At 43.7% G+C, this 24,998-nt stretch overlaps 2 protein-coding genes across 21 annotated transcripts in view; one reads left to right on the forward strand and one right to left on the reverse strand.

Moving 5' to 3' along the window:
* Window positions 1–924: 924 nt before the first annotated feature.
* On the forward strand, window positions 925–10,434 carry LOC100217264 (uncharacterized). 3 transcript variants are annotated; one of them, XM_008649255.3, is made up of 20 exons: window positions 925–1,454; window positions 1,846–1,985; window positions 2,095–2,169; window positions 2,551–2,666; window positions 2,812–2,926; window positions 3,022–3,150; window positions 3,836–3,883; window positions 4,223–4,413; window positions 4,506–4,702; window positions 4,784–5,070; window positions 5,268–5,417; window positions 5,515–6,042; window positions 6,149–6,298; window positions 7,252–7,327; window positions 7,481–7,608; window positions 8,823–9,023; window positions 9,108–9,242; window positions 9,323–9,448; window positions 9,599–9,814; window positions 9,916–10,434. In XM_008649255.3, the coding sequence occupies exons 2-20, from the start codon at window positions 1,881–1,883 to the stop codon at window positions 10,087–10,089; spliced, it is 3,147 nt and encodes a 1,048-aa protein (XP_008647477.1). In that variant the 5' UTR covers window positions 925–1,454; window positions 1,846–1,880; the 3' UTR covers window positions 10,090–10,434. The 3 variants fall into 3 exon arrangements, with proteins under 3 accessions (XP_008647477.1, NP_001346497.1, XP_020394409.1); NM_001359568.1 differs by having other exon boundaries at window positions 9,326–9,448; window positions 9,916–10,406; XM_020538820.3 differs by lacking the exons at window positions 925–1,454; window positions 1,846–1,985; window positions 2,095–2,169 and adding an exon at window positions 2,212–2,343.
* A 6,628-nt stretch (window positions 10,435–17,062) lies between these two features.
* The window catches only part of LOC542563 (small auxin up RNA1), a 28,056-nt gene continuing 20,120 nt past the window's right edge, over window positions 17,063–24,998 (reverse strand). For 5 of the 18 annotated variants that reach the window (XM_035959992.1, XM_023300351.1, XM_023300349.1 and 2 more), the window contains 3 exons: window positions 24,355–24,439; window positions 19,514–19,624; window positions 18,128–18,946 (listed from right to left, as the gene is read on the reverse strand). In XM_035959992.1, the coding sequence (XP_035815885.1) occupies window positions 18,455–18,946; window positions 19,514–19,624; window positions 24,355–24,369 (618 nt within the window). In that variant the 5' untranslated portion in view covers window positions 24,370–24,439 and the 3' untranslated portion in view covers window positions 18,128–18,454. Of the gene's footprint in view, window positions 17,307–17,384; window positions 18,040–18,127; window positions 18,947–19,268; window positions 19,625–22,508; window positions 23,384–23,467; window positions 23,878–24,354; window positions 24,440–24,998 lie in introns of those variants that run through there. The other 13 variants (XM_023300352.1, XM_023300355.2, XM_023300353.1 and 10 more) reach the window with 7 other exon arrangements.

A 24,998-nucleotide genomic window follows, 5' to 3' on the forward strand; every position in this document is an offset into this window, starting at 1 on the left:
GAATTTCCAAAGTTTCTATGTATTTGATATAGGATTAATTAGGAAATCAATTTTATTTTTGTTTTCATGACAAAACATAGTATTATGTGATAAAAATAATATTATAGAATTATAGAAATTGGAACGAACTCATTTGGATTTAATATGAAATTTCCATGAATTAAATGGGTTTCTGCAATTATTTTTAAACTAAAAATCAATTTCTAAACTCCTTTTCCCTATTTTCTTTATTTCCTGGACTGCATCCCAAATTCCAGAAAGATCAGGGGCCAAGCTATAAATATTTTTCTAGACTCAGTGAGCATACAGAGTGGACGGTGGGTTAAACACAAAAGACGTTTTAGTTGAAGTTGTACATAATTCAACATGAGTCATGTTGGCTAGAGGGTGGAAGGCTAGACATTCTGCTCAATATGTGCGCGGAAAACTGGTGTGCGGGATTGGACGACTGAGATTGTAGAACGGTAGAATGGACGGCTGAGATCGCAGAATGACAGAACACAAAAAACAGGCTACTATTGCTAACTTAATAAGTAGTAGAGATTTAGAGCCTCAATTTTTTTTGTACTCCAACAGCTAGGCCTTAAATACTACTTAAGAAATAAATCACGTTATTAAAAAAAATAAATAGTTGTAAATTAATAAAAAATAAGGATAGTGCTTTAACATATAAAATATTATATTTATTATCCGATAGATCAAAACTTATAATTATTTAACGAATTTTATTAAAAAGTGCCGCGGTTGGAGGGTGTTTTATGGCCTCAATCCCTATATTTCAAAATACATAACTTGTTTAGGGCCTCTAAAATGCTCTAGGGCTCGTTCGATTATTCAGAAACCTACTCCGGGAAGGATTTCAGCTAGAATAATTGTATAATTTATAGTATAAATTGATAATCTGGAATAGTTCCTAGCCTTTTCCAGCCTAACCGCAAAACCATCCTGCCGTCCTGCTGGCAAGTGGCAACTGACGTCCTGCTGGCGAGCGCAAACTGGCACGGGTTCCTGCCTAAATCTGGAGGGCGGGCCTGATGCCTGCCTCGCCGCCGAGGATGGCGGAAGTCGCGCCCGGCGGTCCTGGAGCCCCGGCCGGGCCGCACGCACGAGCGGACGGCGGGACGCCACCAGTCCACCACCACCTCCCCTCCCCTCCACCCAACCCCCGCTGTCACCGCGCCACCGAGGGCAAAGCCGCGTCGCGAATAACCGTGGGGGCGTGCGCGCGTGCGTGCCTTTCTCCGTCCCTCCCCGCCCGCCCCACCTCCACCGCCCCATTCCCCACCTCGACGCGCGTCGCGTCTCTCCAGGTCGGAGGCGGAGGAGCGGAGGACGATCACCGGCGCGGACGCAGGCGTCCCGCATTCCCCCGATCCGGCCCCGCCTGACCCCCGCTGCCACGGCAGCTCGACCCGACCGACCAACTCGCCGGCCGGCAGGCGCCACGTAGAAATGTAATGCTCACATTCTATCCCACGTTCACACGCCGTTGTGTCGGTTCTGGCGTGTGCGCTAATGATCGGGATCGCTGGGGTGTGCGGGTGATCGATCGTGTCCTCATTTATTGATTTCCTTTTTGGGTCGATGCTGATTGATCATCGAATGCTGGTTAATGGGTATCGGTTTTGCAAACCTCTGGATGTTTTCAGTTCTAGTCTGTAGCTTCATTTGTTTGCGGTTGGCTTCAGTTGAAATCCCTGGTTCAGTTTTCACAATCTCACCCGAAATCCATTTGAATACCCCCACCCACACCCACACACACACTTTGATCAACCCAATATTGTTTTCATTGTTGTAATCTCTGGATCACGAGGTGTTTCTTACCGATGCCATTCTCACTGACAGACACGGCTCTTCAATTGTTAACGTAGAAGTATAGGATGGCTGTATCACTATGCTATTTCTGCCCCGGGCTCACAACACGGTCCCGGATGCCCGTGAAGCGGTACAAGAAGATCCTTGCTGAAATCTTCCCCAAAACACAGGTCGGGACATGCTGTGTCCGTTTTTTCCCTTTGTCGAATATGAGCATGTTGACGCTTGAACTGTGTTGCGGATTTATTTATTTAATGAGCATGTTTGTTTCGGTTGCAGGATGAAGAGCCTAACGAGAGAAGGATTGGGAAGTTGTGCGAGTACGCTTCGAAAAACCCTCTTCGAGTGCCAAAGGTTCACTCCCCTTGCTTCCTCATTGGAATTTCGTTGTTTCCATGCCAGGTGTGGAGGTTCTGACCTTTTGAGCGAATTGATCTTGCTGCTAAACTTAGACGACCCTTCAGAATACAGTTTGCTAGCTTTGTAGCTTCTGTAGTACTGATTATAAATGCAATCGAGGATCGAGTGGTATAACTTATCTTGAAACTGGAGATGCCTCATGGATCATTGTTCTAGGCCTCTAAACTTAATGTTTTCAGTATAGTTCCCTTGTCTCCTTGGTGCCCTCATTTCAGAGTAGTAGTCCTTGTTAAACATATTGTCAGGCATGATTGCCTCTTAAGCAAATTCAGGCTCTGTAAGCTTGCTGTCTTATGCATGTTGATATCTGAGCAGATCACAGTTTACTTGGAGCAGCACATTTACCGGGACTTAAGAAGTGAGCAGTACGGCTTTGCAAAAGTGGTGATGTTGATATATCGCAGACTGTCGGTTTCCTGTAAAGAACAGATGTGAGTCTTCTTTTCAAGTTTCTCTTGCTCATATAGCCCTGTATTCTGTGAAGTTAATATTTTTATTTGGTTTGCAATGGATACTTCTTACACTTTGTTATTACCTTTGCTGGTTACAAATGAAATTGTTATTTTCTTAATTCAGGCCTCTGTTTGCAAGTAGCCTATTAAGCATTGTGCACACTCTTTTAGACCAAAAGAGGCAGGACGATTTGCGCATTGTTGGGTGTGAAACCTTGTTTGATTTTACTGTCAATCAGGTATTCCTAATGGACTAGATGCCAATGCCCGTTAGCAGGATTAAGTTTATATAGGTATGTCCCATTATTGGTGATCTTGAGTCTGTCTATTCCAGGTGGATGGTACATATCAGTTCAATTTGGAAGGGCTGGTCCCAAGACTGTGTGAAATAGCCCAAGAAGTAGGAGAAGATGAAAGGGCAAGTGCCCTACGAGCGGCAGCCCTGCAATCTCTTTCAGCTATGGTAAGTTCTGTGATTGCGCCTTATCAAACTGATGTCATATGTTAGCATGGCTTTCTAAAAGTTTTGGATAAATTAATAAGAAAAAACTCAGTGTAAGAGAGCTGCTATGCTCATATTTCCAAGAGGAAGTTAAAGCATTCTTCCAGCATAACTCTAATTCACAGTTTACTTAATATCTTATGATGCAAGCAATGAAATCTCAAAGGCAATAAGCCAATAAGTACTCGTGCGTTGACTAATTTCATATGCATAACTTATATGCATAAGTTATGAAACTAAACCTAACTCAGTTGTGTGAGTGTGGATGTATGCCTATATCACTCAATTTCAAACCCTATTTGATGCAACTTTCACTCCTATTTCTGCTTTATTAATTAAACATGACAACATGTAGTTCGGCGGAGGTGGATTATGTATTGTTGTAACTTCTCATACTCCCTCCAGTCACACATGCATGTAGTTTTGGACATCAGCATGTTGATGACATGATTTGTTTTGACTGGAGGGAGTAGCTATCTAGAACTTAAATATCTTTTCAAAAAATATTTCAGTGTATGCATGACATCTTCTTAAAGATTACTGCTTTTCTTATTGTTCTATTCTGCCATAACCACTGAGTATTTAAAATTTTCAAACAAAAATATTTTTGGCAGTCATAATATCATGTAGTTTTCTCGTTGAGCAGATCTGGTTTATGGGGGAGCTTTCTCATATCTCGTCAGAGTTTGACAATGTAAGTAATATGAAAGGGAACCTTTTTTTCGTGTGTTACTTTCCTGTTTAATATGTGCCTGTCCATATTGAGATTACATCTAAGGGCTAGTTTGGGAACACCGTTTTCCTAAGGGATTCTAATTTTCCCAAGGGAAAATGAACTAATTTCCCTTAAGAAAATGGAAATCCCTTGGAAAATGAGGTTCCCAAACTAGCCCTAAATAAGAAACATTATTTGGTACTGCAAGGAAGGTTACATGCTTATGTTCATTTGGTTACTATCAAGCTATCACTTTTGCAAGCAGATTGGAGCCACAAACGTTTCATCAGCTCTTGTTTTTTCTATTGTATCTTTTAGGTTGTTCAAGTTGTACTGGAAAACTACAAACCTCAGAAGATGCAAAATGATGATCAAAGTACCAATGATGCTGACAACCAGTTGGTGCAGGAAGACCAGAAGGCTGAGCACCCGCCTTCCCCTTTCATTATCACTCCGGCCCCCTCTTGGGAGAACATAGTTAATGCCAAGGGAGGAATCAACCTGCCAGAGTAATATAATTTTACTTTTACTCTTTTATCGACTTTGTCTTTTCTTCATATACAGCAAGCAAGTGGTTCTTAAACATACTCCTGTGCTGCAGGGAAGATGTTAGGGATCCTAAGGTTTGGTCCAGAATCTGTGTGCACAATATGGCCAAGCTTTCTAGGGAGGCAACCACATTCCGCCGCATCTTGGAATGTTTGTTTCGGTACTTTGGTAACAATAGTTCATGGTTATCAGAAAATGGACTTGCTTTGTGTGTCTTGTTGGACATGCAACTTTTAGTAGAAAGTTCAGGTACTTTTGCATTATAGTTGCTGAGTCTTAATATATTCTCTATGGGTAATGTGGTTGATTATGTTGAAACGATTTCTGTAGGACAAAATATGCATTTAATGTTGTCACTTTTGATAAAACATATTGAGCACAAGACAATGTTGAAGCAGCCAGACATGCAGCTTAGCATCGTGGAGGTGGCAGCTACCCTTGCAGAACAATCCAGTGCTATCGCTTCACCAGCAACTGTAGGTGCCATAAGTGATCTTGTGAGGCATTTGAAAAGGACATTCCATATTACTCTTGGCAGCAAAGATATGGAATTAGTAAAATGGAACGAAAAATTCCGGAAGGGCATAGATGAATGCCTAGTTCAGCTGTCAAAGAAGGTGCATTTGCCATTTTCTCACTTGAAATTTTATGTTACCTTCATGCACAATATAATGGTGCTACTTCAGTAAATCTGTTTTTTTAACTGATTCCTCCAGTCCTCCTTGCAGTTTGGTCTGTATAATATGTTGATTAGTTTCATATGATCTACACGCAATGCATATAAGGCTTATCAAGACTTTGTTGTGTTGATCAGGTGTCTGATGCTGGGCCAGTTCTTGACATGATGGCTGTTATGCTAGAAAACATTGCGAGCACTCCTGTTGTAGCTAGATCAACTGCAGCTGCTGTTTATCGCACAGCTCAGATAATCGCTTCTGTGCCAAATTTGCAATATCAGAATAAGGTATGCTGTTAGAATAAATGAATTGAAATGTTAAAATTAATCCCAGACAACATTACTTTCTTCTGGTTTGAAACTGATCTTCTGTACTTGATGTCAGGTGTTTCCTGAAGCTCTGTTTCATCAGTTGCTGTTAACAATGATCCACCCCGACCATGAAGCTCGTGTTGCTGCACACCGCATATTTGCTATTGTCTTAGTCCCATCTTCTGTTTCACCTTCGATTCAAGCCAGTCCCTCAGGCCAGGTAAAGAAACATGACATGCAGAGGACACTCTCTAGGGCCGTCTCTGTGTTTTCTTCTTCGGCTGCTATCTTTGACAAGATGAAAAAGGACAAGCACTCAGAAAATTCACAAGGAGAAAGCAAGGACAATAGTTTGCATAGCGTTGGTGAAGGGACCGGACAACCAAAGAATCAAAACCTTCATGTGTCTCAAAGCCGACGTAGTAGCATGAGAATTTCTAATTTTTCCATGAAAAGAGGCCCTTCAATGGCCATGAGAGCTCCTTCAGTAGCTATCAGAGCTCCTTCAATATCTCTGAGAGGTCCTTCAATGTCTTCAAGAGCATCTTCTGTGTCTGTAAAGGAAGACCAAATTTCCCCAAAGAAATCCGACGAGGAAACGGTATAATCGATTCTATTCCAAATGTATGAAGTAATAATTAGCTACATTTGAGCAAAAGATTTCTTATCATGAATAATTGTTTGCGCACTATGCTTAATGCATTCAGGAATCAGTGTTGGTGAAGCTGAGCGCCCGTCAGATCACACTTTTGCTATCATCCATTTGGGCTCAAGCAACATCCCCTGAAAATACTCCTGTGAACTATGAAGCCATTGCTCATACTTACAGTTTGCTTCTACTGTTCTCTGGATCCAAGGTAATCCCACCTTCTATGTGGTGTTCTTTTCCTTGACAGCAATACCTGCTTATAAGGGAGGAGCCTGGTAATTATTCAATTGTCACCCAGTCCAACATTTACTTGGGGAGATGAGGTGTCCGGGTATTGTGTAGGATTGCAAGTTCTGTTTGGACCCGAAAATGTTTTGGGAGAAGGGAACACAAGGGATCTTGTAAATCTTGCGTTTTATCCCTCCAAATCTTTACAAACTATATGGTAACTTTCTTTATAGCACTCCTAAAATCAATGATACACCAGAAGTTTGTATTGATTAGATATGCTGATAAAGACCAGTTTTTGAATATGTACCACAAATTTTAAAGTTAGAAGATGTCTGTGCAAATTTGGGGCCCTCATGCTTATATACTAATTATTATGTGCTTGTGAGGGATGTGGTTTGGATGGATGAACTCATTCCATTCAACAAATCAACAAAAAAGTGAGCAGTGAGAAGATGATGGACCACCCTATTCCTCACCTCCCAATAGGTCCCTTCGGTTCTCGTTGGCTAGTACTAACTGCGCCTTGATCCTGAACAAATGTTCTAGGAACTAGTTTAGACAACACTGTGAGCAACAAATCATGATCTTCTATAAACTAAGAATTTTTTAGAGATCATTAGAATTTGGTGGAACTAACCCCATATTCCAGGAACCATATATTTTCACGAGCTTCTATTACTCTATCTATAGTCTATATGGTTCATGAGGTCTGAATTAAGTGTTCTGCTACCTCTTATTTTCAATACGTACTATGTTGCCTAAGCCCATTCATAAGTCATAAGCAGCTCTTACGTGAATTCCTCCTCCTGTTCATCTAGTGAACTATTGCTTTTCCTCAACAAAAACATAAGGAAGGACCTTAGGGAGGGAGAGAGAGAATGCCAACTGTTAGGTCCTACTTGCTGATGTTTTCTCCCTTTCCTCTTCCAGGCATCAACTTTTGAGGCTCTTACCCAGAGTTTTCAGGTTGCATTTTCTTTGAGGAGCTATGCGCTCACTGAAGCAGGTGATACAGTCAAATTCCCTTTAAAGTGTTACAAGTCAATAAGAACTCAGTGTACCTTATAATGTAACTTGTTATAAATAGGCTTCATATCGTACAAGATGGCACAGAAGTTACATATACTTAAATGTGGTTTTGATTTTGTTAATCTTGCAGATTCATTACAACCGTCTCGGCGTCGGTCATTGTTTACTCTGTCGACAGCCATGATTATTTTCTCGTCAAGAGCTTACAATGTGTTGCCACTCATTCCAATCTGTAAACAAATGATCAATGATCGCGCGGTATGTAAGATCAAAATTTGAAGCCTCATTTTATTTATCTGCATTTCTTTTGATTATGGTAGAAGGATAGGCACGGTGCAGTGGTGAGAGTTGTCTCACTGAATCATTAGGTCACATGTTCGAAGCAGCCTCTCCACATTTGCGGAGGAATGTCTTTCCTTGGTTTATCCCTTCCCGAGGCCCCACTTATGCGGGTGCCTCCGGCACTGGGTCTTCCTTTTTTCTTCTTTTGGTTATGGTTGGGAACTCCCTAAACAAGACTTTATAGGGTGTTTGGTTTGATGAGTGAGCTAGTCTATCATTTTATCACTCCTCACTTTTTTTGTTTGGTTTGTGGAATGAAATGAGTTAATCCATCACCATCTCATTTCTCATAGTTTATAGTTAGTTAATTAGTACTAACATGAGGAATGGATCATCCCACCAAATTTGAGGAATGAGTTTATGATGCACCACCTCATCTTGGATAGTTTGATTTTTCAAACCAAACACCCCCTTACAGAATGATGGCATATAATATTAGTTGGGAAGTAATAAGAACACACTATGGTACCAATTTGAGGGTCTGAATTAGAATTAAGCTTGTAATCAAACTTGTTACTTAATCTTCTTATTTTCTGTATCTCTTGTCTGTACCCTGCTACTTGTTTGTAAATAAAGAGCTTTTTATGTTTAGCTATTCCTGGAAAGTATGTTAAAATTCTTCACCCTTCCATCTTATGGCCCCTTGCTATTTTTCTGTGCTCTATGTTTTAGAGTTTAAGTTGACAAATGTGTTTTATACATATTGATCACAATAATGACGCCTAGACTTGGCAGCCTCTTTTTATTGATATACCAAATTAGAGTTTGATTGCATCTTCATTTTACTATGGAGATCAACAAACATGAAGTATTGAAGTTATTGAGCGGCGCAGCAGTTTAGAGTTACGAAGTGTTGCAAGTTGAAGTCTCAATCCAACCGGTTACTCTCTTTAGTTGTTTTAGTTGCTAGTTTTTTGTTTGTCGTTTTTCTGTTGTTGGTGGGGCCTTTTGGGTCCCTGCTTAGTTGTAACGCCCAAACTTGGTTTCTTCTTTTTAATACAATCGACAGCCTCCTCTTTAAAAAAACTGAAGTTTTGTGGTATTGATTTTCAAAGTACTTATGTTGCATCTTGACTCCTGAGGACTCTGCATGTGCCTTATATTTCACATTTCTTTGCTATTTTGCTTAGGCCGATCCATTCCTTCGTTTGGTGGATGAGAGCAAACTTACAGCTGTCAAGGATTGTTCAAATGATCCTTCAAAAATATATGGATCACCAGAGGACAACGCTAATGCACTGAAGTCCCTCTCAGAAATAGAACTGTCAGAAAGTCAATCTCGAGAATGCATAGTCTCCACAATCATGAACAACATTGCAAATATGATGGATGTAATGTTGACCTTCCTGGCCGCATCTTGTTTTCGTTGTTTGACCGAGTTCCATGCAGCTGCTGACGACTTCCCATATCTGCAGGCGGAGTTGCATAATGTGAGAAGCCAACTGCTAAGTGATTTCACTCCCGATGACATGTGTCCTACAAGCACTCAGTTCTTTGAAATGCATGTTGATAATCCTTCAGGGTTTCATGAGACTGGTCACCATGAAGAGGTATATACATCATTCTGGCACAGTGACACGTACATCCATCTCCTACTTTCCATGCTAAAAAAAACGTGTGTTCTTTTCAGCAGGGTTTGCTGATTGACCTGGGGAATGACCATGATGCTTTTGGGGAAGCTTCGGAAGGCGCAGAAGCTCGCACATCTTCTGTACCTGCATCAGATCTTCTGAGTATCGATCAGCTCCTTGAAACGGTATGGCCTTTATTCAAGAAATCTGTTCTTCCTTGCTTTTCCTTGGTTTATCTGTCCTTGGGGTACGGTCATGCTGAGATGGCCTTGCTTTACAACTCGTGTTCACTTGGCATGATAATTTTCGTATTGTAATCGTGCCACTTATTTCAGGTTGGTGCAGAACCAGCACCTCAGGCTGGAGTAGTGTCGGCAGACATTGGATTCAAGGATATGACTAGCCACTGCGAAGCCCTGACGATCGGGAAACAGCAGAAAATGTCTGCCTTCATGAGCTTCCAGCAAAGCGTGCAAGCTGCAGGGGTGCCAGGCAGCCAGCCCAACCAGACGACGGAGCTGGACCTTTTCCAAGACCTGCAGTTGCCTCAGGTGGAGTACTACCTCCCATCCGCAAGGCCATTTATTCACCCTCAATAATTTCTAATTTTGACAACGTATTAACATGAATGAAAATGTCTAATTTTGAGCAGGCCGGGGCGCAGAGCACAAACCCATTCTCTGATGAGAGCGTTCAGGGATACCCACAGTACATGAACGGGCCCAACGGCGACAACGCACAGCCAGGCCAGGACTTCCAACAGCAGTCTCTGAAGCTACCGGCGGCGAGCCCGTACGACAATTTCCTAAGGGCTGCTGGCTGTTAGGAGTCCAGTTACATGGACGACAACCACCTCACCTCAAGATAGTCCCAACGGAAGATCCTGCAATTTTTCCACATTTTGCAGGGAAAGAAGAGGGGTATGTCCGCGTGTGAGGTCTTAGCTAGAGACTCAAACCGGGTTCGACACCCATTCTTTATGTATAGCTGTACGTGGTTGGGCTTTGAGCCCTTTGCTGCTGCTGCTGTTGTTTTCACCAATGCAACGTGTAGAGAGGGACTGTGGGGGAGCAGTGCCTTCTACCAGACTGTACATGTAACATGTTGCAGAAATATATGAAGAAAAAATGACGTTTGAAGGATAGATCTGGTGTAGCTCGTCGAGTTACCAGATGATGGGATCAAAGAAGCCTTTCATATTTGCGGTGGAAGTTCGTTAAATTTTACTCATGTGAGAGCATCTGATACTAGGTCTTTTACTCATGTTAGACGACAACGCCTAGATCAGTTCAGTTCACTCGAGCATCGATCGATGCAGTTCTACCTTGTACAGATAGAATGCAATAGCAAGCAAGCAAGCAGCCACATGCATGCATGGGTGGACAGCGTAGGCAGCTGCATGAATGCATGGCGTCTTGATTCACTGTTTGTTCCGTGAACTGTGGGGAAAGAGCATACAGACTTACAAAGAACTCCTTGGGGGGATTCAGCTATTTATTTATTTATTTATTTTATGTCTAAAACCTGTGAGATTCGAACCAAATCTCCACGTTCCAAACAGGACGTACGAGATTTGCGTTTTGTCTGCTTTTAGAGCGATCGAGGAAAAGAGAAATATGCAGTAAGATGATAGACCTTTATTTCTTCAGTTCATGTTGTGCTTTCCTGATTAGAGGAGCAGTCCTCTTCAGAGGATGAATCCTTGTCTTGTCATGCTGTTCTTATTGTTTGTTACAGAAACCGAGAAAAAATTGTATTTGTACTTGTTTTTTTTCCCCATCTTACTACAGGCCCGATTTATTTGGTTGGTTAGAGATCTGTGATGATGGTGGTAGTGTAGTGTGTCTCCATGTTCACGTTCATCAATTCTTAGTGATGGACTCCTACCCCTGTTCCATACTTGCGCTAAGTCTGAACATGGACCTTGCATTTGGGACATCACTAGTTAATGAGAATTGTTGCTTAGAAAGTATAGAAACGAACACTCATCGATAGATATAAACCAAATAGATCTGGATCTGAATAGTGATGTCCAAACGGGTCGCTCGGTCTGGCCCGACATGGTAAGCACAGAAAAATAGTCTCGGCGGGCCAAAAAGCACGGGTTAGTAAAAAAACGGGCTAAGCGCTAAATGGGTTGGGCCGAGCCAGCCTGCCGGAATTAATTATCTGTCTGGTTCTGATCCACTTATTCGCACCGGACCGATCTGGATCCATTTTAAGCGGGCTAAGCTCGTATCGGCCAAAAAAAATGTGCTTCGAGCTCTATAGATCTGAACGTCCCTTCACCTCGTTTTGAAACATACTAGCATTGAGCAAATGTCCGGAAGATGTGCGTGCAATGCAATGCAAGACTAGTGAGTGGATCTGAATGCCCTACTTCCTTGTCCTGGCAGAAGTAGAACACACTGAATCCAATGATACTGGTTTACCATTCTATCGTTCATTAGTGTGAGGTGCTCGTCTTCCCTGCGGCAACGACAGCCAGTACAGCAAGGAAGAAGCGCAGGTGAGGAGGAATTATTTGTTATTCATTTCCTTCCTGTCTCGCATAGCATCAGTCTACAGGTTTATACCCCTGTCCATTACAGTAGCGCAAATGGCACACGGCCCACACCAACTCGGCCCACGGCCCATTACACGACCCACTCAGCACCAGAAATCCGAACACTAGGCCTTCTCTTGCGCTTCTCCTTGGCTTCAGCTTCCTGTACCGCTTCTTCAGCACAAGTTTCTCCCGCCACGGCTGAAGAACTGCTGACATTCCCCCGCCGTTGAAAGGCCGCTTGCCCCCAAGCGGGCGCATCTGGAAACCGTGTCCGCAAAGCCTCTTCATCTTCCCAAGTTGACAAAACCTCATCGCCATCGGACCACTGGATAAGCACTTGTTGAATCGAAGACGAACCACGATGAATGACGCGACGGTCCAGAGCCCGGAATGGAATTTGAGTGCTGTCGGTCAAATCAGGCAACACTGCACTCACTTGTTGATTCCCAACAGACCCTTTAAGCTGCGAAACATGTATCACAGGATGAACAGTTGCTGACGGAGGTAACTGGAGCTTGTAAGCAACCTTGCCAACTCTTTCCAATATGGTGTAAGGACCAAAATATTTAAAACTCAGCTTATGATTAGCCCTTGTAGCCACAGAAGACTGGACATACGGCTGTAGTTTAAGATAAACCTTATCACCCACTTGAAATTCCCGCTCAGATCGGCGCTTATCAGCCTGCGATTTCATACGCTGTTGAGCCCTCAAAAGGTGTTGCCTGACAAGACTAACCATCAGCTCTCGTTGAGAAAGCCATGTCTGCAAGTCAGTTGAAACTGAAGCATCAGCCAAGGACAAACCCAAATGACGCGGTTGACGCCCATAAAGCACCTCAAAGGGAGATCTGCCCAGGGAAGAATGAAATGCTGTGTTATACCAATACTCAGCCAAGGACAGCCACTGAATCCATTTTGACGGGCAAGCATGGACAAAACTCCGAAGGAAGGTCTCCAAACATTGATTAACGCGTTCAGTCTGCCCATCCGTTTGAGGGTGGTAAGATGAACTCATCCGTAGAGTAGTACCAGCCAACCGAAACAGCTCTTGCCAAAGTTTACTAGTAAAAATCCGATCCCTGTCCGACACAATGGAATGTGGCAGTCCATGGAGCCGATAAACGGAATCCACAAATAATTGAGCCACCTTAAGAGCAGTAAATGGATGCGACAATGGAATAAAATGAGCATATTTGGAGAACAAATCAACCACCACCAGCACAGTATTAGCACCACCAGAGCGAGGAAGACCCTCTATAAAATCCATACTGACAATCTGCCAAGCATGTTCAGGTACCGGCAAAGGCTGCAAAAGTCCAGGATAACGACTCCTGTCCGGCTTAGCTTGATGGCAGACTGAACAATTCATGACATAAAACTTGATTTGATTTTTCATTCCAGCCCAGGCAAACAACTGTTTGATACGGCGATATGTCACTGGAAAACCCGAATGTCCGCCCATTGGACCATCATGTAAGGCTCTAATCACTTGGAGTTGCAAGGTCTCATTAGCCCCCAGCCAGACTCGACCTTTGTACCTCAAAATGCCTTGAGACAAGGTAAAATTACCCTGAGAATTCCTAGTTACTGACAGTTCAGACAACAACTGTTGTGCATGTGCATCACTGGAGTACCCTTCCACGACTTGAGTCAACCATTGTGGTGTACCTGATGAAATACTGAACAGCGAGGATTCACTTTCAGACATTGGTCGACGTGACAAAGCATCAGCAGCCCCATTGTCTACCCCTTTTTTATATACAATGCGATACTGCAACCCGAGCAGCTTAGTGAATACCCGATGTTGCCATGGCGTGCTCAAACGCTGCTCTGTCAAATGAGATAGACTGCGATGGTCCGAATATATAAAAAATTCAGCATGCTGTATATAGTGACGCCACTTGTCCACAGCCATCAATATTGCCAAATACTCCTTTTCATATGTCGACAATCCTCGATTCCGAGTCCCAAGTGCTTTACTCACATATGCAAGAGGATGGCCACTCTGTAATAAAACTGCACCAATGCCCAAACTCGAAGCGTCTGTTTCAATAGCAAACTGCTTTGAAAAATCTGGAAGAGCTAACACCGGGGCTGATACAAGAGATTGCTTGAGAGCAGAAAAAGCCTCATTATGCACACTAGTCCATACGAACAACACTCCTTTCTTCAGTAATTCCGTAAGTGGCTTTGCAATAATTCCAAAATTCCGGACAAATTTGCGATAATAGCCGGCAAGCCCAAGAAATCCTCTGAGATCCTTGACATTCAAAGGAACAGGCCAAGATGCCACAGCTTCAACCTTGGTAGGATCTGTAGCCACGCCCCTCTGGCTGATCACATGCCCCAAATATGCTATCTGTTGCTTGGCAAACGTGCATTTAGAGAGTTTAACATACCAACGTTGCTGATGCAAAATATGAAGTACCTGCTGTAAACCATGCAAGTGCTCGGCCCATGTATGGCTGTAAACCAATATATCATCGAAGAAGACAAGCACACCTTTCCTCAAAAGTGGGGCCAACGCAGAATTCATGGCGCTTTGAAAGGTCGCAGGAGCCCCAGAAAGTCCAAAAGGCATTACTCTAAACTCATAGTGGCCATGATGAGTTTGAAATGCCGTCTTGTGCTGATCTTGTGGATTCATGCGAATCTGATGAAATCCAGCTCTAAGATCCAAAGTAGTAAACCAAGCAGCTCCTGACAACTCATCCAGAAATTCATCGATGATTGGCACTGGAAACTTAGTTTTGACTGTCAGGGCATTCAAGTGGCGATAATCAACACAAAAGCGATACGTGTTGTCTTTCTTTTTAACTAGAATGACTGAAGAAGCAAATTCACTCTGACTTGGCTGAATAATCCCTGTCTTCAACATATCAGTGACTTGTTGTTCAATCTCAGTCTTGAGGGCAGGAGCATATCGGTATGGTCACATCTGGACAGGTCGAGCCCCTGGAAGCAAGGGTACTTTGTGATCACAATCCCGAACAGGTGGCATTCCCTGAGGCACTTCAAATACTGTCGAATACTGATGCAGAAGCTGCTGAATATCATCAGGGAGTCCTTGAAGAATTGACTGCTCCTTATCCGACAGGTCTTGGATACTGCAGACTTGTATCAGGGCAGTCTGCATGACCGAAGCTTGAATTCCTCGCAACATCACAGTAGAATTTCGAAGAGGAATGCACAACCATTTATGTGCCCAATGGATCCACATGGGACTATGAGCTTCTAGCCAATCCATACCAATAATGATATCATAAGTTGGCAAGGGCAACACCTTCAATGTGGATGAAAAGGAAACACCACTAATAGACCAACATGCATCCACCACCTGTTGTGTACACTGTAATTGAGATCCATTCGCCACTTGGACTTGGAAAGGCTTACTGATTGTGGTCACATGTGGCAAGGACTGAGCTACAGTATTGCTGATGAAAGAATGAGAGCTCCCTGAGTCCAACAGAAATAAAACATCTAAGCCAGATATATGTCCCACAAATTTCATCGTACGAGGAACCTCCAAACCAGTGACTGCTGCCTGCGACAGGTGCAAAACATTAAGTTCGGTTTCTCCATCCGCTGTATGCTCCACTGAATCGTCCTCTGGCAGTTGCACCATCTGCCACATCTCCTCAACTAAATGCAACTGAACCGAGTCAGCACACTTGTGACCTCGAGCAAATGGTGCCCCACACTTGTAGCATAAACCCTTCGCCTTGCGATAAGCATATAATGATGTGAGCCGATCATCAGACGATGTGCCTGTATTAGTCTTGTCCTCCCCTGTTGCAGAACTACTCTTGATATCCCTGGCTGGCAAAACTGAGGCCCCAAAATTCTTGGTATAATTTTTAGAATCCGGCCACCGAGATTCCCTCTTCTTCACCAAAGCTCCAGCTTCCTCCTGCAATTGAGCAAGAACAACAGCAGTATCGACGTCGTGGGGTCGTTGCAACATAACCACTGCCTTAATATCATCACAAAGACCATCAACAAATTTCATCGTATAATAAAGTGGATCCGGCATGGTTTGATAAGCATTAAGCTGATCGACCAACTGGTGAAATTCCTCAACATAAGAAGCTACAGATGCATTTTGGCGAATATGGAATAACTGTCTAAGCAACATCTGATGATGATTCTTGCCAAATCGTTCGCGCACCATGCAAGCAAACTGATCCCAGGTCAATGAAAATAACTGGGACTCTACAGACTGCACCCAACGGGCAGCCGGACCTGTGAACTGCATATAGGCTACCTGAATCCATAAACTCGGATCTACTGAATACATATGAAAATAGTCCTCACAACGTTTCTGCCACAATCTGGGATTCTCACCATCAAACGATGGAAACTGGATTTTAGGAAGATTGCCTAAGGTTCTCGGGTGAATCATATCCTGGAAGCGACCCCCATGTACCTCAGCCCCAGAAGGATATTGCGCCCCAAACTGATAAGCCGGATACTGCTCATGATGAGGAGTGGGAGGTGGATTCATACCATTGTTCGAGAGATGGTTTGGGGAGAACTGAGCTCCACCACCATACTCCCGAGGGCGATGTGTAGCGCCGTGTCCGATCGGACCGTTGGGAAAATTCCATGGCGCAGGCGGTCGCTCCTCCTCCGACCTCTGGTTGTGAGGCGCGCCGTGGCCGCCATGTTCGAGAGCATCCGTCAATCGATGGAGATCGGAACGAACTGAATCGACGGAAGTTTGAAGCGATTCAATATATCCTTCGATCCGTGGCCGCCAAGACTCGTAGACCGAATTGACATTTTCCAACACCGCCATACGCGTAGTCGCATCAGCCGCGATGGCCCCGATACGCTCCTGAGCCGCCGCCTCCACAGCCGCTACTTGCGAGACGACCTGGTCACCCACCTCGCGGCGGAAGGCTTCAATCTCCCCGTCGTCCAACTTAGCCTGCAACACTGCGATGTTGTCCGCATTTGCACCGACCACTTTCTCCAAGCTGCTCCAACGATGATCCTGGGACTCAAGCCGGTCACAAAGTTGTTGGAGTAACTTGGATTGCGTCGCCAAGGTCCGCGACTGCGCGTCGAGAGACTTGGACTGTGCTTCCAAGGCCGCCGCGATGCCCGGATCCGGAGCACCCGCCATCCGAGCGCTTCTGGTGAAGTACGGTGGCGCCGTCCGCCCAAAACCGGTGTCTCCGATACCAAATGTGAGGTGCTCGTCTTCCCTGCGGCAACGACAGCCAGTACAGCAAGGAAGAAGCGCAGGTGAGGAGGAATTATTTGTTATTCATTTCCTTCCTGTCTCGCATAGCATCAGTCTACAGGTTTATACCCCTGTCCATTACAGTAGCGCAAATGGCACACGGCCCACACCAACTCGGCCCACGGCCCATTACACGACCCACTCAGCACCAGAAATCCGAACACTAGGCCTTCTCTTGCGCTTCTCCTTGGCTTCAGCTTCCTGTACTGCTTCTTCAGCACAAGTTTCTCCCGCCACGGCTGAAGAACTGCTGACAATTAGGTCCAGAGGTAAGAGGTTTAACAAAAAATCTGGGCTGGTGGCTGATGATGCACACGGAGGTAACCTGGTTCTTTTCAGGAACCCAAGATCCAGGTGCAGATGCAGAGGATCCGCTCATGTGTCGTCGATGCGAAGCCGGGCGCCATTGCCAATTTGCCATGTGAATACGTACGAAAAAAATCCTTTTTTATTTTGTTGCAGAGCCTGGCATTATGTGAGCGTGAGGCATGGTGGTTAAGAATATGCCAACAGAACCACGTATTAAGAACGCAGTGCAGCGTGCAGAGTACAATGCGTATCTCATGAACCGAAGTAAACAAAAGACATTTTCCAGCTCTCCCTACGTCTGGATCGGAACAGTAGATGCCCTGCTCTTCGTTCTCCCAAAATAGTCAGAACAAGGACCGGCTGTTAAAAGACAATTGTTCCAACTGCTGCAACTATAATCTATAAAGACAAAACAGTATAAAAATAATAGTAATCTATAAAGACAAAACAGTATAAAAATAGTAGAAGTCGATACAGATTAAAGTCAAACGAACAACATAAATAGTAGTATCATATTTGTAGTACCACATTTTTTTTTTGAACTAGTCTTTAAGCAGCTAGTCTTCCCCCTGCACACTCTCTGTAGCGCGGCAGCCGCGGCTTTTGTAAACTTCACTCTGCACTGCTCGCCTTCTTGTTCTCTTTCTCTGATTGTTACGCAGCAGATCGTGCTGTTATTTACAGGGATGAAATTTGAAATAAGAGATGTAACAAAAGATAGTACGGGTAAGCTAAAAAAATACAGATACAAGAATTGCATGCGACAGAAGCCATCACAAGTTGCAAGATCAAAGCTTTGTTTGGTTTGTCTTACATTAGATCCTTGTTCTGACCAGGAGACCAAAAAAAAAGAGATCTTTATCTCCTCCCATAGTTGTTGTACAGATTACAGATCTTATCGGTGCAGACTGCAGAGCAATGCAACCTCTCCTCCTTTCTTCAGAAAAAAACCGCGAAGAAAGAAAGAACCAACCCGAGAAAGGAGAGAGGGAAAAAAAAACAAAGAAAGAAATGCAGAGCAGGGCACTGAGACGAGACGACGAGAGCGAGGCCTCGATTCGTGGCGGCCGTCGTCGAGTCGTCATCTCATCTGCAGAGGATCTCGGTCTCGGAGGAGCAGGAGCAGTCGCAGTCGCACATGGCGGCGGGCTCATTCCTCCTGCCGCCCTGCCCCTGCTGCACGAGGCGGAGGATGCCCTGGAAGGAGTCGACGTCGCAGGGGATCCGGAGCGCGCCCTCGTGCCGGAACCCGAACTCCTCCTCGGCCTCGCGGAGCAGGTCCGCGAACGCCCAGTGGCCCAGGTACTCGGTGGGGATGACGAAGCGCCGCATCTCCTCGCCGACGTACACCGCGAAGGAGCCCCTCGGCACGCTGCTCCTCCCGCCGCTGGAGGCCGCCGAGGGCGTCACCGTGGCCAGCTTCTTCCACTTCTTCAGCAGCTGCTGCAGCCGCACGATGTCCCGGATCTTGTTGCTCCCACGGCCACCCTGCTGCTGCTGCTGCTGATGCACCTGCTGGTACTCCTCCATTGCCGCCGCCCGCTGAGCTAGTAATGCCTCGACCGATGCGTCCTTGCTCTGGTAGGAGTACCCGGAAGGGCGGAGGATGAGAATATATAGGAGGGCGGGGAGGTTGGAGGAGGAAAGGGATCGCCGGTGCGCCGCAGCCGGCTCGTGACTTCTGAGCCTCTCCCGTCTTCACCAACAGTTTGTTTATGTGTTCAAATCGACGGAGGTTCTGGTTCCTCAACTTTTTTTTAACGATTATACTCTTCGGTAACGGAGCCCTGCTTTTTTTTAAGAGCTTCGTTATTTTAATTCACGAATCATTTGATCCGCGCGCAATGTTTTTTAAAATAAAATTCATTTTACACTCTCTCTCGTTCTTCGCCACTCACTATGGGAATCGTGCATCAGTAGCAGTATACTATTTCTGTGCCAAAATATTCATCAAACACTTGTATATATAAACCAAGAGCTAAAACTACTTCTATTTTAAGACGGAAGGGTACTAATATTCTCGAAACCTTTACCACTAGCGTGAGCTGAACTGCTGAAGTAAAGCTACTACCAAGCCCTGTTAGAGATGTGCATTTTGACATGAAGACTAGGAATCGTCTAACTCTGTGTCTTGATATTGTTTACCCTTCGCTGCACTTGTGTATTGGCGACTAGAACAACTCTGCATATGAACTTGCTGCTTGCTACGGCACCCATTACAGCTGGTCGAGTGACCTCACTGGAGTGGAGCTGAACCTGCATGCATGGTCAATAACTCAGTATATCATGCCAAGTTAGGGCTTATTCGGTTGGCTCTCAATCCATGTGGATTGAGTGGGATTGGATGGGTTTGAATCCCAGACAAGTCAAACGTCTTCACAATTTTTTCCAATCCCATATAATCTATGTGTATTGGGAATAACCGAACAAGCCCTTATGGGCGTGGAGATCCCATGCATGCATATGCATGAACTACCAACTGTGGCCTCCTCTCCTCTCTTCTCCTCTCCTATGTAGCTGGTGTGGGGGAAAATGTGAACGGATGTTCAGTTTTCCTCCCTTGATTTTCGGCAACGCCGCCACTCGAGTCCTCGTCACTCAGTTTGTTTTGGTTTGCTGTCTAACTTAACATATTTTGTCTAACTTTTTCTTAGCATAAGAGCAACTCCAGTAGATTGTGAAAAAAGTCGGCCCGAAAAACCAGTTTTGAGGGATACTATAATTTTTTCATAGGCTAAAAGTATGTACGCGCACAGCAGCTCCCTAATAAACTAATAGCCCAATATTTAAAATATGCCACGTCAAGGCTATGGCCCAAATGAGTTGATGCTACGCCACCAGGAAAAAGGCGTCAAATTAGCTGATCTACGCCATGGCCCAAATTAGTGCTACTTTGTCCACGTGATCGGAGAAACGACCACCACCGCTAGAAAAACTAGGGCAGATTCATTATTTGTTGTGTGCGCCGCCGACAGAAAAAAGTAGGGCAATTAGAAAAAGAATAATTGATGAGTGGACAAAGCAGACTTGTTAAGCAGGTGTTGGATTCATCATCCTCAGATGACGAAGAAGAATTCTTTTTCAATGCCGCGCATTTGATCATTGATGAAGATCAGTTTGATGAAGAATCGAGACGCCGCGGTTCTGTTCATGGCCGTCAAACGGTTCGACGTAATAGAGAGGAAGGACACGTGAGGCTATATCAAGATTATCTTGCAGATTATCAAACCTATGGCCCAAGTTATTTTAGGCGACGGTAAGGAATCAATTATTCCACGTTGGTTATCTTGAGTTGTAATAATTTGATTTGAGTTTGATTAATATATATATATAGGTTTCGAATGCGGCGTACACTTTTTATACGCATTCTCAATGCTGTCGAACATCATGATGAATATTTTGTTCAAAAAAGAAACGCAGCCGGAAAGCTTGGGTTATCTAGTTTGCAGAAGGTTACTGCTGCTTTACGGATGCTAACTTATGGAATGGCAGCTGATGCTACAGATGATTACATTCGTATTGGTGAGAGTACTGCTATTGAGAGTCTACGAAGGTTTGTCACAGCTATTGTTCAAGTTTTTGGAGATGAGTACTTGAGAGAGCCCGACGAATATGACACTGCTAGATTACTTGCAGTTAATGAGAGTAGAGGTTTTCCAGGTATGCTTGGGTCCATAGACTGCATGCACCGGAGGTGGAAAAATTGCCCGTCTGCATTGCAAGGTATGTACTCCCTCCAGTGCAGTAAAGGTAGTCGTTTAGGACATGATTGTGCATACCAAGGAGTGATTAATTATCATAGAGTTTTCCCTGTTTGCCCCTATTAAATAGGGATATGGGTGCATTAACGTCACTAAAACAATCAGGCTTGATTGGTTGCTGCAGCAGCTTCAAGGCATTCTAGACTGGAGGTCTCAAGTTCGATTCCTCTTAAATGCATCTTTTTTTGTGCAATTACTAGGGGCAACAACGTCCAAATCCCAGACCCACGCGCGCTATGACTTCTTTTTGTGCACGCTCGGTCACGCGCAGGATGACTTCTTTTACTGCACCGGAGGGAGTATAGTGGACATGTGCATGAACCCACAATTATACTAGAAGCAGTGGCTTCTAAAGATCTTTGGATTTGACATGCTTTCTTTGGAATGCCTGGGTCGCATAATGACATCAACGTATTGCAACGATCTTCGATTTTTGCAAGGCTAGCAGAAGGGCAAGCTCCAAAGGTGAATTATATTATCAATGGTCATGAGTACACAATGGGTTATTATCTTGCAGATGGTATATATCCTTCATGGGCGACGTTTGTGAAGACCATACCAGAGCCACAAGGTATGAAGAAAAAATATTTTGCTGAAGTCCAAGAAGCCTGTAGGAAGGATGTGGAACGTGCATTTGGTGTGCTACAATCTCGTTTTGCTATAGTTCGTGGGCTAGCTCGTTTTTGGGATGAAGAGACACTTAATAAAATCATGACATCTTGTATAATTATGCACAACATGATAGTTGAGGATGAGCGAGATGAACACGATGACTTCAATTATGACACTATGGGTGAAAATGTTAAAATTTCCCATGAATCCACACCTGATCTGGATGAGTTTATTGCAAATTACCAGACAATTAAAGATCGATCAACGCACACACAACTTCAGGATGACCTTGTTGAGCACCTATGGAAACACTATGGAGATCAGAATTGAGGGATAGACTTAGTTGTATTTAGCATTATTATTTTTATTTGAAAACAATGAAAAAACCAAATGCCTACTTGATTCAAGATATCTGCATGATCTGTTTCAGCTATTGTACTACAGCTAGCTCTCCTAAAGCTACTGTACTTCATGAGATCCATACGATTTGTTTCAGCTACTGTACTACAAAGGAAACTCTTACTCCTGTGAGAAATACAAAGGAATAGAAAATAAAAAAAATGTGTGGGCGACATTTCTGTAGCAAGACGTCTAGAATTCAAGTCATGCTTTCTGCAGAGCAAGACATTGAACAATAGCTGTGATAAAAAACACCTGATGTTTGAATTCATCTGTACACTGGCCTGCTTTCCACAGAGCAAGACGTTGTTTTACAGATAATAGTACACTGACCTGTTTTTGTTGTCCAGTATTGAGATGATTTCCCATAAGAAAATGTGAACGACTAGTATTTCTAAATGTAAACAAACACCTGATGTTTGAATTATATATGACAAGCTAGTTGTGCAGTATCCAATTACATATTGCCAAAAGAAAGAAACCTAAAATCGCAGTGATAAAAACAGCAAACATTTTAGCTAAAAAATAAGCAAAGCTAGTTGTGTATTATCCAATTACATAGCACCAAAAGAAAGAAACCTAAATCTATAGTGATAAAAAGCAAACAGTTTAGCTAAAGACTAATCAACACCTAATGTACCATGTAACATTAGGCATTTTCAGACAATATCTTAGATCGTAGTCTCATGTAATATTGCTTCTGATCAGCAGGCATGACACTAAGGTCTAGTGTCATAATCCTCTCTTCTTCCCTCTTCTTATGTTGTTCAACTTCTTGCTGCCTCAATTCTAGCTCTTTACTCCTTAACTGCATATTTAATTTCTCATTCGCAGCCCTCTCTTGTTCAACTGCTAATGCTAATCTAAACCTCTCGTCTTTTTTCATTTCTTTAAATTCATCTGTTTCTTTCTTCTTTTCAAATAATTTGTTTAAAGTTTCTGTGTAGCCTTTCTTTTCAGCTTGAAATGCTGCTGCTTTGGCCTTCTTCTTTCCAGGTGGTCTTGTTGTGACAGTCTCATTTGGAGTTGTAGGCTCGCTTGTTTCGGTGGCACTTGGTAAATGTGGAGGTGAGGTTTCATTTGAGTTCATCTTTTGCTTCTTATTAGATGACTTGCCAACAGCCAATTCTTCAAGTTTCATCTCCCATTTACGCTGTGTCCGCAACTTATTCCAACAATGCATATATGGAAAAGCTTTATGTTGCTTATCTTCAGACTTATATAAAGCACACGCCTGTGTAAGCTGCACATAGCAAGAGGAGAATATTAATTTGTGAAGTACACATATATAGACAATATGTGAAGGTTGTGCAAAACAAATCATTACCTTGTCTTGCATTGTAGCACCACTTTGCCTTCTTCTCTCAACCTGAGCAAGGCATCCAGTAAACCTGTTTACACCTTCTTGTATGCTGGTCCAACGGTGCATAATAGAGTTCTGGCTACGGGTTGAGGAGAAGGTCTTATTGGCATGAAAGTAGTCATAAATTCTAGTCCAATATGAACTGCGAGTTTGATTATAACCAATAATTGGATCCAAACTTATGTTAAGCCATGCAGACACCAAAAGCTCGTCTTCCACGTCACTGAAATTCTTTGACCTCTTATGGTTCGGTCTAGCAGAGGGTGCATAAGTGTTTACTTCGACCCTTTGTGGTTGTTCCTCAGGATACAAGTCAACTAAATCGTCATAGTCTTGTGGATTTGTGCCTTCACTTAGGAGGCTGGTATAGTATCCTGCTAATGGTACACAAACAAGCTAATAAATTAGCAGAATGTTTAGTTCCAGTCCTACTTATTATTTCCTGAATGTTAAGTTTCAATCCTAATACAACATAATGTAATATATATGTTCAAACTTCAAACAAAAGCTAATGGTTTTATCTCGCCTCTTGGGCAGCACGAAGTGAAACCTCTTGCTGTAGTAGTGCAGATCACATGCCGACCCCAGCCTAAAAACATCATCCTGGCAGTGCTAATAGTTTTATCTAACAACTAAATAATCGATGGCATCTACTACTTAGCACTCTGCCACGTCTTAGTAGACTGAAACACCATCTGAAACATATGTAATTAAAGGCACAAATCTGAAGCAGTACCAATTCCTAATCAAAGTTTTGGAGAAACCATGGCCAGATCTAGATCCAAATACATATATATATCAAGGTTTGGAGGTTTCATTTCACACTGGATGAAGGGAATAGGTGCACGTACCTGTCGTATGTTCATCACCGACGAGATCCGCGCCAACGCTAGAGGAGGAGAGGAGTGCTGCTTAACTAGTCTTATCCATTTGCTTCTGCACGCAGGGAGGACAAGCAGCAACTGACAGCGTCAAGAGGTAGAGATGACAGATAGAAAGTAGGATGGCAGAGGAGCAAGAAGCCAGGAAAGTCACAGACCAAAATAGCAGCCCGGGAGAAGCTAGATTTGTGCGCGAGAAAAAAGAAGTCACACACCAAAATAGCAGCCCGGGAGAAGCTGTGTGCGCGGGAAAAAAGATTGGGGCCTTCCCACCTCCCGCACAAATGAGGGTCGTCAAGGGATATTTTCGGGCTGTGCTACTTTTCCAAAATATTTTGGGGAGCTGCTGAAGGAATGATTTTCCATGTAACCCTCAAAAATATTGGCTTAGAGCTTCTTTTGGTCATCTACTGGAGTTGATCTAAGGTTAGTTCTTCAATTCGGACGAGTTAACCAAACAGGCCCTCGTGAATTCTGCACCGGATTCTTCCAGCTCGACGAAGCTGAAAATGTATCCCACTTCTACGCATTATAAATGTTGTCATTTTGTTGTTGAGTTCGAGCTGTTCTTCTCCAAACTGTGAGCGGCAGTTCTCATTTTTCTGAGACACCTC

This window comes from Zea mays, chromosome 6 (genome assembly GCF_902167145.1).
Source record: "Zea mays cultivar B73 chromosome 6, Zm-B73-REFERENCE-NAM-5.0, whole genome shotgun sequence".
Lineage (NCBI taxonomy): Eukaryota > Viridiplantae > Streptophyta > Magnoliopsida > Poales > Poaceae > Zea > Zea mays.

What these genes read in the sequence shown, in the direction of transcription:
- LOC100217264 (XM_008649255.3), top strand. Translation starts at nt 1,881, where the DNA reads ATGGCTGTATCACTATGCTATTTCTGCCCCGGGCTCACAACACGGTCC. An exon ending in AAATCTTCCCCAAAACACAG is followed by an intron (nt 1,986 to 2,094) that starts GTCGGGACATGC and finishes TTTCGGTTGCAG; the next exon opens with GATGAAGAGCCTAACGAGAG. An exon ending in ACCCTCTTCGAGTGCCAAAG is followed by an intron (nt 2,170 to 2,550) that starts GTTCACTCCCCT and finishes ATATCTGAGCAG; the next exon opens with ATCACAGTTTACTTGGAGCA.